Raw genomic sequence first — 13,923 nt, 5'->3', positions numbered from 1 at the left:
CCTCCTACCTCCATGGCCGGGTTGTTCATCTCTTTTGCCAGCTTGTCCTCAACCCCCAATCTGTTGATGATGTAATGACAGAGTACTCCAGGGATCAGTGCTTAGTTAGGCCTCTTATTTTCTCTTTCTACACTCATTTGCTCTATATGTCAGCAACTCTCAAATGTTCATCTCCAGCCCAGAAATCTCTTCTAAACTTCGAGCTCGTATATCCAGCTTCCTTTACAAAGTGTTGTGGGAGCTCCTTCAATCACCAGAGCCCTATTTCAGGCTCAATATCTCATCACAAGAAGGAATTCAAGGACAAGACCAGCAGGTATAAGCAAGTGAGGAAAGTTTATTTAAGAAAAAGAAATTACACCATCGAGGGGTGAGTACAGCCATGCTCAAGGGAAAAAGGCACACATGGGTTTATTTGGCACATGAGTTTTTATCATATTAAACAAAAGGAGGTAGAGTTTGAGATGTTGGTACATTGTAATTGGTTAGGAAATATTCAAATTAAGGGTTGCAAGCAAGCTGTTGTGACAGGCTTTCTATACCTTTTGTGATTGGTTAGGAAATGTGTAAATTAAGAGTTATAAGGGCAGTGCAAAGGTGACTCAGTGGCAGAGTTCTCACTTGCCATGCCAGAGACTCAGATTCAATTCCTGGAGCCTGTCCATGCCAAAAATAAATAAATAAAAAGACAGCAAGAGGAAACATTGAACAAACACTTCTTTGGGGTGCACGGTGGTTCAGTGGTAGAATGCTTGCTTGTCATGCGTGAGACCTGGGTTCAATTCCCAGACCAGGCACAAAAAAAAAAGGTTGTAAGTAAGCTATTGCAATAGGCTGAATAAACATTCAAATTAAGGATAGTAAATGGGGTATTGTGACTGGTCCATGCCCTGTGGTTGAACAATGTGTCCTGCTTGGCTCAACTACTTCAGATTTCAGAAACCTGACTGTTTTTACCAGATCCCACCCCCACCCCCAGCACCAAGTGCAAAGGTGCCTCAGAATGGGCAAGATGTTTTTACTATATCTAACCTGCCTCAAAAGGATGTCTAATAGATATCTCAACATATCTAAAACAAAGCTCCTGATTTTCCCTCTAAAATGTGCTCTTCCCTGACTTCCTCATCTCAGTCAATGACTGTTCCATCCTTCCATTTGCTCTGGCACAAAAGTCAGAATCATCCTTGACTCTTCCCCAATCCATCAGCAAAAGTATTTTTGAAATTGGCTCCACCTTCAAAACTTATCCAGAATAGATTCCTTCTTATCATTTCTTCTATCATCTTTCACCTGGATTACTGCAAAAGCCTTCCAATTACCTCCTTTCCTTCCTTACATAGATTGCTGCAAAAAGTCACCCAGTTTCCTCCCATGCCTGAGCTAATGGCTGCTAGAAAAAGCCTTTTAAAAATGTCAGCTGATGTCATTCTACACAGAACCCTCTAGTGGCTTTCCATCTCAGAGCAATATCCAAAACTATAACAGTGTCCTGTTAGACCCTACAGCACATGCCTACCACACTCTACACTTCTCCAACCTCCTCTCCTCTCACTTACTTCATGTGAACCACTTGCTGCTCTTCCTCAAGCACCTCTGGCACCTTCTACATTAGACCCTTGGCACCAGCTGTTCTCTCAGCCTGCAAAGCCCTTCCCTGGAAAAAGCCCCATGGTTTGCTCCTCAACTCTTTCAAATATCACCTTCACAGTGAGGCCTTTCCCAACCTGTCTATTAAAACTTCAACAATCAGCCCCATCCCAATCCCTATGCCCCTATCCTGCCTTACTCTTCTTAACATAGCACTTTATCGTAACAGGCACGCCAATAAAGTTCTAAAGATTTTCTCATTTAATTGTCAGTCCCCCCACCCACCCCCAACACACACACAAGAATATAAACTCCATGAGAGCGGGATTTTCTGGTCTTGGTTGTTAAATACTGGATCCCCAGCATTCAGAACAGGGCCTGAGGTAGCGTTTGAGATGTTGGTATATTGTAATTGGTTAGGAAACATTCAAATTAAGGGTTGCAAGCAAGCTATTGCGATAGGCTGTCTATACCTTTTGTGATTGGTTAGGAAATGTATAAATTAAGAGTTATAAGGGCAGTACAATGGTGGCTCAGTGGCAGAATTCTCACTTGCCATGTCAGAGACCCAGATCCAATTCCTGCAGCCTGCCCATGCCAAAAATAAATAAATAAATAAAAAGGTAGCAAGAGGAAACATTGAACAAACACTTCTTTGGGGTGTTTGGATATATGCTGACATATATCCAGCTTCCTTTACAAAGTGTTGTGGGAGCTCCTTCAATCACCAGAGCCCTATTCCAGGCTCAATATCTCATCACAAGAAGGAATTCAAGGACGAGACAAGCAGGTATAAGCAAGTGAGGAAAGTTTATTTAAGAAAAAGAAATTATACCATCAAGGGTGAGTACAGCCGTGCTCAAGGGAGAAAGGCACACACGGGTTTGTTTGGCACATGAGTTTTTATCATATTAAACAAAATGTAATTTTGCAATTCTATGATTGCATGACTATTTTGCTCTCTATACTTTTGTATTACTTTAATCTTTTTCAAGAAAAAATATTCATTCATTCATTCAATAAATATTGATTCATCGCCAACTTAGGCCCAGGGGCTGTGTTAGGTGCTTGGTGCTACATACTAGGTGCTGGATCAATTGTAGTGAGCAAAACTGAACTGACATAGTGCATGGACTCATAGATCTTAGTCTATCAACAGATTATTAAAATAAGGTTTAAGTGATGGATGGAAGGGACATAGATCTACAAAATCCTCTCACAAAGGAAGCTGAGTCTGTGTGGATGAGATTGAGGGTGGTAGAGAGAAATGATCGGGGTGGAGGGACCAAGAAAGACACAGAGATGGGTAGCCAGGCCACATGTTATACAATCTCTCTATGATTTTACTTGGAACTGCCTCTGCCTAGTACCAAAAGTGTAACTACCTGCTAGAGGTTTCCCAAGAAAGTGGCACTTGGTGATGAGAAAGAACACCAGTTACAGAGGTGAAGGTGTGGGAGGTGGTACAGTGGAGGAATGGAATTGAGGCAGAGGGTACTGTGGGCAAGGTTCTGGGGTGGGAGGGAATACAGCACATTCAAAGCAGAGAGAGCAAGGGGTGAGAAGGGGCTGTACAAAGAAAGGATGTGCAGGGTCTTGGCAGTCCTCCAGAGAATTAAAAATTTATCCCAAAACGAATAGGAAGCTACAGGAAGGACCTTGTTTGTTTTTGTTTTGTTTCGATTCATTTGCATTGTGGTGACATGACTAGACCTGTATTTTTTTTTTTTATCTTGTAAATATAAAATTTATAAAAGTGTCTCATGTAACCATGGGCTTGTAGAGTTCAAAGTCTTTAGGGCAGGCTGTGAGCTGGCAGCACCAATGAAGGTCCTCAATGATCTCTCAGGAGAGGTTGGCTTGGCAGCCATGGTGATGTAAGAATACAAGATCTATAGGGCAGGCCACAAGCTGACCGGTTAAAATAGGAAGAGTGATTATCTCTTCTGAATCCTCCTTAAAAGCCTTCTGGTGACTAGATTAAGTGTCACTCATTGCAGAAGACACTCCCCTTAGCTTTGGATGCAGCCAACGATCATGATTTCATTCCATGAAATGTCCTCATAGCAACAAACAGACTACTGCTTGTCCAACCAGATTACTGGGCAACAGCACCTGGCCAAGTTGACACATGAACCTGACCATGGTAGGGCGTAATGGCAAATCACACAAGTGATACAATTTTCATCTTCCCAAAACATTGGAGAGCACTGTTTTACACAATGCTTTTGTTTCTAAGAATCTCCGGGACACCTAATGAATCAGATCCTAACTTTCCATTGATTGATTTGAGCATTTCAGGACTTCAGTCTGCTCTATTTAATATGCCAACAGCTGTATATAAGCTCCCCCATTGCCACAACAGTCCTCAAAATGGAGCAAAATCAAGTATTGAACACATATCATATCTCAGGAAAGTAGGTTTTATAACACAGAAATGCTATCTCAATTATTGGTATTCTGAGAAGTGATAGTCTGGCAGAATTCCATTTTGGAAATATCCTATTAATGTCAAGAAAGACCCCCTTTGAAATTATCTGAATCTGTCAGCTTCAGTGTGAGTTTGTGAGTTCCACATATGCAGCTCAACTTTGAGAGACAGTCCATAGAGTTTGACAAGAAGCTTCAGTCCTGAGGATGTCCTTTACCCTAAGGAAGTTGAACAATGTATTAAGCACCCAGATTGATGGAGATAATTTGATTATTGATAAATAACTATATACTGACTGGCATATAGTAAGGATGCAAAGGTAGCTATTGAATGAATACCAACAAATTCAAACAGGGATATAACTTTAATAGACCTGTATTTTGAAAATATTATTGAAACTGTCTTTGTAGAGAAAAACTGGAAGCCTGAGCAGATGCAGAAAGACCAGTCAGAAGGCAGCTGCAATAACCCAAGGAAGCAGTGCTGGTAATTTGCCCCAGTGTAGCAGCCGGCTTAGTAAGGAGAAGTTGATAAATTCAAGATATTTCATTAACTGTGCAGATTTTTTTTTAATTAAAAATAAAAACTTTAAAAAATAAAAATATGCTCAATTTATTCTAATTGGAATCAGGATGGTGTAAAATTGTAAAATTCAAACAAAAGAGCATTTCTTCAGTATTCCCGGCGATGGCTTCTGCAACACATCTGTATTGCCCCTAAAACAAGGAATAAGAAATACAAGTAATATAAAATGTTAGATGCTTCTAATTAAAGACTTTTGCAAAGATTTTTTACTAGGAGGAAGACATTTAAATCGAATTGATTATCTTTTCCTCATGAGATAAAATTTTGCATGCCTTTGATTTCATAAGCATGAAACTCATTTATTTCCCAATTATGAGATAATATTTTTAAAAATTTTTTAAACTAGCCTATGAGGTATCCAAACATTAGATATCATTTGTAATAAAATAACTTTAAAAAGGTACCTTTAAAGTTTATTTTTAAATAGTCACCAGAAGTGAAGTAAAATTACATTGCTAGAATATACAATGCAGTTATCTAAATTTACATATGCAATTACTCATCAAGGCAGTAGTTATTTTTATGAAGGCTTTGATGTCCAAGCTAAGTTCAAGAAAATTCTCAAAGAAAAATAAGCCTATAACCTATGCAATTTTTATTCCCTTAGACAATTTTTACAATATGTTTGGTATATTGTTTGAATGACTATAGAGTTACTGAGTTATACACAGTAGTCATCCAGGGCCTCCATCCAAGACCATTCAACATATTAATAATGAGCATTCATATTACTTTTAGCCAAGTACGTTAGAGAGAAAAAATTAAAAGAACTATCCTTTGAGTAACTTTTCCACATTCTGTAGAAAGAAGAAATAGCAAAATACCATACCAAAATAAAGTGCGAAAAAAACTTTGAATCTCTATTTTTGGAGTTGTAAATTGCTTGTTTCAAATTCTTAACACATCTGTTAAAGCAAAAGGTTAAGAAAGTACAAAATAAATTTTGAACAACACCTTAGAAAATCGAATTCCCTTGAAGGAGAATGGTACTGATGCATTCACAGTCTCTGCAAAATACAAAAAGTTGTTAGTCTCTCTTGGAAAGCTTATACTGTGGTCACTTCTCCAAAGCCTCTGACCACAGTGAAGGGAACCAAGGCAGGAGAGAAAAGGAGTCATGGAACAGTTCCTTAGGAACTTCTCTCTCTTCCCCAAAGGGATCCTTGCAGCTCACTTATGGTCCAGTCCTGTTCTCCTAGCAGCCATGTGAGATGCAGGACCCAAGCCTCAGGTAACCTTAAAATGGATGTTTGCTAGGAGATTTCCATACATACAGGGATAAGTGGAGATTTATATATATGTATGTGTGTGTGTATATACACACACAGTGGTTATACATATATATATGTATGCATATATACATATATAGTGATTATACATATATGTATATATGCATGTATATAATGTGTACGTATGCAATAAATGGTAAGACTATGGGTGATTTTTATTTTAATTTTACTGTCTATATTTTCTAAATATTATATTCTAAAAATGTATTACATTTGTAACAAGAACAACAAAAAAGAAAAGTTATTTTAAAAGTAGATATGCAAGAGCATAGGTTATCAGGTTGGGGCCTATTGTAAGGGATCCTAGGTGGTAAGTTCTAATAGCAGTCACATATATTTAGAAGTTGTAACTGATATTTCTAAATACTGAGATACTGAGCTATTTGCAAATAACCCAGTCATTCCCTGAAACTTTGGGTATTTATGTGACCCCTGTGACTCAAAGTTAGAGCACTGAAGCTATGAAAGTCAGCATTACCCTATTCAGCAACTGTTAAAAAGCTGAAAAAGTGATCAGACTTTGACTAAAGATATGAATGTAGCTGATTTGTATAGGACTAAGGTAAATCAGAATACTGGGTAAAGGATGATATGGTCCATATTTCAAAACCTCAACCTCTGTGTGAGACCAAAGGAAGAGATGTTTATTTGGTGCAAAATTTTTATTTTGGGTAGCACATTATCTAATTTAACGTGTATGTTCACTTTACTTGAACAACATAATTTTGTAGAATCTTTAATAGGGCGTGAGAGTTTGTTGGTTTGTATAATTTAGTCTGGGGCCCAGATAGATACCAAGGTAATTTGGACAGAGATTAAAAAAATACTTGCAAAGTCCCCTTGGGGGAGTGGGGAGAAAGGAGGAAATATTCAACTTCCCCACCTGGGGAATTCCTTATATTCTCACAAGCAGTGGAGACAACAAATTCCATAGGCTGAGCCCTCAATCTTGGGGCTCCCTTCTATGAAGCTTATTCCTGCAAAGAAGAAGCTAAACCTCCTGACAGTTATACCTAAGAGTCACCCCCAGAGAATCTCTTTTGTTGATCAGATGTGGCCTTTTTCTCTAAGCCAACTCAGCAGGTGAACTCACGGCCCTCCCTCACATGTGAGACATAACTCTCAGGGGTGTAAATCTCCCTGGCAACATGGGAACTGTCTCCTGGGGATAAGCCAGGACCCCATATCATGGGAATGAGAACACCTTCTTGACCAAAAGAGGGACAAGAGAAATGAGAAAAAATAAAGTCTCAGTGGCTGAGTTTACAGAGTTGAGAAGCTATCCTTGAGGTTATTCTTAAACATTATATAGATATACCTTTTTTGTTTATGGTGCATTGGCGTGGCTAGAGGGAAGTACCTAAGACTGTTGAACTGTGTTCCAATAGCCTTGATTCTTGAAGAAGACTGTATAACTATATGGCTTTTACAATGTGACCATGTGATTGTGAAAACCTGTGTCTAATGCTCATTTTATCCAGAGTATGGACAAATGAGGGGGATCAACAATTCTATCCTGACCAAAAGGGGGAAAAGAAGTGTAACTGGATCAACAATTCCATCCTAACCAAAAGCGGGAAAAGAAGTGTAACTAATAAAGTATCAGTGACAGAGAGAGTTCAAATAGAGTTGAGACGAGAGATTGCTCTTGTGCAAGTTTCAGTTAGACCTTGCTACCTATCATAACCTGTCAACCCTCAACCAGGAACCTTCCTGCCAATCCTAAAGAACACCTAAGGCAATATATAAGATTCCACAAGGGTTCCATGCACTGGAATAACTTTCCAGAAACCTACAACCACCAGATGGGTCCCTGATGCAGATAAGTCCTGAAACCTAGGATTGATACCCTCTCCAGAACATCAGATACTCCCATCTCCCTACCAATATTATGACAAACCCTTCCAACATGAAAAGTTAGAATGGCCATAGCCCAAACACCATTAAAGAGAGGGATGGAAAGATCAAAGGAGTTGGTGGAGTTATACAGAGAAGATAGGATTTAACAAATGAATAAGAATGATGAATCATTAAATTGATATCTCTTTTAGTCTCCAGTATTTTAGAGCAGCTAGAAGTAAAAACCTGAAATTGTAGAATTGTAACCCATGTCAAACTCTGAAATAAGTCCTACAACTAATTGAGGTGTTGTGCTTTGAAATTTATTGCTTTGTTGTAGATGTGTCATTTTTCGCAAAAAAGAAGGAAAAAAGTCTATTGTGATGATAAAAAAATATTTAAGCCTTCTAGCCTCCTATATTCTGGAGCAGCTAGAAGGAAAAAATCTGAGAGGACTGTATGGTAGCCTAGGACAAATTCTGGGATCTGTCCTGTAACACTTGCTGAAGAGTGCTTTGAAAACTATTGCTTTTTTCTTTCTTTGCTTTGTATATATGTTATACTATACAATAAAAAACGTTTAAAAATAAATAAAGAAGGTAAGAATAGGGGGAGATAAAGGGTAAAAACTGGGTAGATTGAAATACTGTGGGTCAATGAGAAGCGTAAGAGTAAGCAATGTATGAAGGTTTTTTTGGTTTGTTTGTTTTTTTATTTGCATGGGCAGGCACTGGGAATCAAACCTGGGTCTCCACATGGCAGGCAAGAACTCTGCCTGCTGAGCCACCATGGCCCACCCTGTATGAGGGATTTTTTTTCTTTTTATTTCTTTTTCTGGGGTGATACAAATGTTCTAAAAATTATCATAGTGAAGAATACCCAACTATGTGATGATATTGTGAGCCACTGATTATATAATATAGTTGGACTATATGTGTATGTGGATATTTCTCAATACAAATATTTTTCGGCAGGGGATACACATGGTCCAGGATCAAACTCAGGTCTCCTGCAAGGAGAGCAAGCATTCTACCACTGAACCACCTGTGTACCCAATTCGATAAAAATATATATATATATTTAAAGTAGATATGTGTGGTGTTTACAAATTTGACTCTCAAATTCCATGGGTCTATACAACGATTCTCAACTTGGAATGTCCTAAACTCTGAGTCCACATATACAGCTGCATACTGGACATGTTTATTTAAAGGTCTCAAAATTACTCAGCATGCCCAAGTCCAAACCCATTATCTCTCTCTTTAAAATGCTGCCCCTTCTTCTTTTACATACATCATCTCAGGTAATGGCACTTCCATATATCCAGCCACCAGTCCTCAAGTGAGCATCATGTTTTTTCCTCCTTTAACTGCCACATCAAATTAGTCAGTATATCCTGCCAATTCTGTCTCTTAACATGCTCTCTTTCATCCCCTCCCCTCTACTCCTAGTAGTGCCATTTGTCCAGCCTTCAGGGGGTGTCTCACAGCTTCCTGACTATTCTCCCTTCCACCTCACTTTCTAATCCCACCGCCTTCCTTATAGACAATAGTTATCAGCAAAAAAATGGAACTCTTAGTGTGCCATCCCTGCCCACTGACTAGAGGATTTAGGCCAAGCCTTACATACATGCTCACCCCTGCCCCCTTTTCTAGGCTCATCTCCAGCAATTCTCCACAACACATCCTGCTCCAGGAAGAAAAACTACTCTCCAAATAACTTCCGCTCTTTCATAGCTAGATGTTTTCGCATATGCTATTTCCTTCCCCTCGCTCTCTCTGAGTGATGCTCTCAGATTCAGTACTCCAATAAAATCTGACTTCTCTTGTCATAGTTAGGTTGATAACTATATAGGTAAAGCTAAGAGAAAATAATTCTACTAATGTTCATGATATTTCATTATAGCCTTTATTCCTATAACTACCTTTCCCAGATAAGAGTGTCCTTCTGGGGAGAGAGACCCTGCCATTCAGCTTTGGATGGTTAGAACCTATATCACAACTCATTCAAATGAGCTTCAACAGATGTTTATGGAAATAATGAAGGGAGAGAAGGAGGGAGGGAGGGAGGCAGGGAAGAGGGAGAGAAGTAGCAGAAAGGCTGGGTGGTGTCTGACACATATCTTAGATCTCAACAAAGCAAATTTAAAAATTAGATAAAATGTCAACATAATCCCACAGAGATTATGTAAAATAATTGTAAAACAGTTGTAAAATGAATAACTGCTGATTATATTTTTATTGAGATGAAATTCACATAATATAAAATTAGCCATTTTAAAGTGAGCAATTTGATGGCATTTTGTGCATCACGATGTTGCACAATCACATCTGTCTAGTTCCAAAACATTTTCATCACCCCAAAAGGAGACCCTGTACCCATTAAACAGCTGCTTCTCATTCACCTCTCCTTCCAGCCTGGCAACCATCAATCTGCATTCTTTCTCTATTGATTTACCCATTTGAAATATTCATACATATGGAATAATACCATAGGTATCCTATTGTGCAGCTCCTTCCACTTAGCAAGAAATGGACAATTTTTTAAAATTATAATATGGTAAAAGGATTTTTTCAAAGAGAAAGCAAGGTGCAGTGGAAAGGGAGGTGCTTAAGTGTCAGGAGGCTACTTTGTTACTAACAAGCTCACTCAATGAGCAGGGGCATGTTACTGAAGCAGTCATTGTAGGCATAGTGTCCTCACGTGTAAAATGACAAGACTGTAAAATCCGGAGCAAAAGAAGGATTCCTATTATCAACATGATTATTTGTTTAATCAATGAACATTATTATTGAATTCCTACTCTGAGCACTATACTAAGCTTTTTCACACACACTCTTTAATTTAATCTAACTCTGCAAAGCATGTAAGATAGGTTTCATAGTTCCCAGTTTACAAATGAAGAAACTGATGTCTAGAGAGGTTTTAAAATGTACCCAAGACCACACTGCAGGTAGGTAGGAAAGCTAGGACATAGACTCAAGGCCTTTGTGACCCAGCAGCCCACAGTGTAAGCAGTGCCAGCTCCATAACTTGCAATAACACAGTGGTGGTAGACCAGTGGGAGATGGTTGGCTGGGATAATCTTCTTAACGTGTCATTTGCATAGCAAGCACATGAATTTTACTTAGAAACTACTTTTTTTTAAATGACTACTAGAAAATATATAGTCAACTTGATGTCCTCCTCAGGATACATAGGCCTTTATGTTATGAATTTTTGTATTACTCTCATTCGATTACTTTCCTACCCTTAATTTCCTTTTTTTTGGTCTCATCTATATCTAATTTATATTATGTCATGAAATACGATGTATTAAATCTTTTTTTGAATAAGACAGGACACAGGTAAATAGTAAATAACTATGTGGGAAAACACTTTACTGCACTAGTAAATAAGGAAATGCTAATAACAATTAGGAATCATTTTTCACCTAATAAAGCTTTTAAACATATTTTAAATGAAAATATCCACTGTTAACATGGGAGAGATTAAACTACTACACATACACATGCTGATGATACAATGTATACATCTGCACAACAATGCTTTTGCAACTTGGCCTTATATAAACAGAAACACAAATATATTTGAATCTTTAGGACCAGAAATCGCTCTGTGAGTTACCCTTAACTTCTTCCTCTAAATAGCAGAATACTCAAATCTAAAATATAAGGCAAAATATATGAAGAAATATATTTATTATAGCATCATTTATAATACTAAAAGTAACCAGAAGAAATTTAAATGTCCTGTAGGAGAATGGTTAAGCAAACCAGGGCATATCCACTAAATGGAAAATTATGTGGGAGATAAAATTACAGTTAGTAAAGTAACACAAATATGCTTAATGCATATAATCAATAAGGCAGGATTCAAAAGTACATATTTTGTTGCTCAGATATGGCCTCTCTCTCTAAGCCAACTCAGCAGGTGAATTCACTGCCCTCCCTCTTATGTGGGACATGACTTCCAGGGATATAAATCTCCCTGGCAGTGGGACAGAAATCCTGGGATAAGCCGGGACCCAGTATCAAGAGATTGGGAAAGCCTTCTTGACCAAAAGGGAAAAGAGAGAAATGAGACAAAATAAAGTTTCAGTGGCTGAGCGATTTCAGAGTTCAGAGGTCATTCTGGAGGTTATTCTTATGCATTGTACAGATATCCCTTTTTAGTTTATGGTGTATGGAGTGGCTACAGGGACGTACCTGGAACTGTGGAGCTGTGTTCCAGTAGCCTAGATTCTTGAAGACAAATGTATAAAGATATAACACTGTGCTGGTTTGAAAGGATATATGTACCCTAGAAAGCCATGTTTTAACCCTACTCCCATTTTATAAATCTAGCCATTTCTTCAAATCTCTGTTCAGCATTGTATGTTTGAAAATGTAATTAGATCATCTCCCTGGAGATGTGATTTAATCAAGAGTGGTTGTTAAACTGGATTAGGTAGAGGTGTGTCTCCACCCATTTGAGTGGGTGTTCATTAGTTTCTGGAGTCCTATAAAAGAGGAAACATTTTGGAGAATGAGGGAGATTCAGGGAGAGCCGAGCAGAATGACATAGCCATGAGAAGCAGTCCACCAGCCAGCGACCTTTGGAGATGAAGAAGGAAAATGCCTCCCAAGGAGCTTCATGAAACAGGAAGCCAGGAGAGGAAGCTAGCAGATGATACCATGTTTACCATGTGCCTTTCCATGAGAGAGAAACACTGACCCTGTTCACCAAGTGCCTTCTCACTTAAGAGAGAAACCCTGAACTTCATCGGCCTTCTTGAACCAAGGTATTTCTCCCCAGATGCCTTAGGTTGGACATTTCTATACATTTGCTTTAACTGGGACGTTTCCACGACCTAAAAACTGTCAACTTGCAACTTATTAAACTCCCCTTTTTAAAAGCCTTCCGTTTCTATGAGCTGAGACTCAGCATCAAGGGACTGAGAAAAACCCTAGAATGAGCTGAGAATTAACATCAAGGGATTGAGAGAACCTTCTCGACCAAAAGGGGGAAGAGTGAAATGAGACTAAGTGTCAATGGCTGAGAGATTCCAAACAGAGTCAAGAGGTTATCCTGGAGGTTATTCTTACGCATTAAGTAGATATCACCTTGTTGTTCAAGATGTAGTGGAGAGACTGGAGGGAACTGCCTGAAAATGTAGTGCTGTGTTCCAATAGCCATGTTTCTTGATGATGATTGAACAATGATATAGCTTTCACAATGTGACTCTGTGAATGTGAAAACCTTGTGTCTGATGCTCCTTTTATCTACCATATCAACAAAAGAGTAGAACATATGGAATAAAAATAAATAATAGGGGGAACAAATGTTAAAATAAATTTAGTTTGAAATGCTAGTGGTAAATGAAAATGAGGGGTAAGGGGTATGGTATGTATAACTTTTTTTTCTCTATTATCGTTTTATTTCTTTTTCTGTTGTCTTTTTATTTCTTTTTCTAAATCGATGTAAATGTTCTAAGAAATAATGAATATGCAAGTATGTGATGATATCAAGAATTACTGATTATATATGTAGAATGGAATGATATCTTATTGTTTTGTTTGTTTGTTGTTAATTTTTTTTAATTAAAAAAAAAAGCCTTCCGTTTCTGGTATATTGCATTCCAGCAGCTAGCAAACTAGAACAAACACTTACAATGTAACTGTGTGATTGTGAAAACCTTGTGTCTGATGCTCCTTATATCCAGAGAATGGACAGATGAGTAAAAAATATGGATAAAAAATTAAATAAATAATGGGGGGACAAAGGTTAAAATAAATTGGGTAAATTTAGTCACCATCATTATACACTCTAAGCATAATGATAGTACAATGATAAATGTACAAATTTGAAAATGTTTTTGCATGAGGAAGAACAAAGGAATGTCAATACTGCAGGGTGTTGAAAATAGATGGTAATTAATATTTTAAAACTTTAACTTGTGTGTGAGACTAAAGCAAAAAATGTTTATTTGGTACATTTATATTTTGACTAGTACATTTCCTCATATAACTTATGTAGACAGCTTAATTGAACACCATAGCACATGGAACCTTGACTAGGGCATGAAATTTTGTAGGTTTGTCCAGAGTGATGCCCCGATAAATCCCAGAGTGATTTGAACAGTGAAGAAAAAAGTATTTGCAATGTCCCCTTGGGGGAATGATGAGAAAGGAGAAAAATTCAGCTTCCCCA

The 13,923-nt window shown here is 38.0% G+C and overlaps 1 protein-coding gene across 1 annotated transcript in view; it reads right to left on the bottom strand.

Moving 5' to 3' along the window:
- Window positions 1-4,562: 4,562 nt before the first annotated feature.
- The window catches only part of LY96 (lymphocyte antigen 96), a 38,575-nt gene continuing 29,214 nt past the window's right edge, over window positions 4,563-13,923 (bottom strand). Inside the window, exons 4-5 of the mRNA XM_077167018.1 lie at window positions 5,558-5,610; window positions 4,563-4,734 (exon numbers count right to left, since the gene is read on the bottom strand). Coding sequence (XP_077023133.1) covers window positions 4,636-4,734; window positions 5,558-5,610 — 152 coding nt within the window. The 3' untranslated portion in view covers window positions 4,563-4,635. The remainder of the gene's footprint in view (window positions 4,735-5,557; window positions 5,611-13,923) is intronic.

Source organism: Tamandua tetradactyla, chromosome 6, assembly GCF_023851605.1.
Source record: "Tamandua tetradactyla isolate mTamTet1 chromosome 6, mTamTet1.pri, whole genome shotgun sequence".
Lineage (NCBI taxonomy): Eukaryota > Metazoa > Chordata > Mammalia > Pilosa > Myrmecophagidae > Tamandua > Tamandua tetradactyla.
The sequence above is the reverse complement of the archived record's forward strand: the minus strand, read 5'-3'. Positions and strand labels throughout refer to the sequence as shown.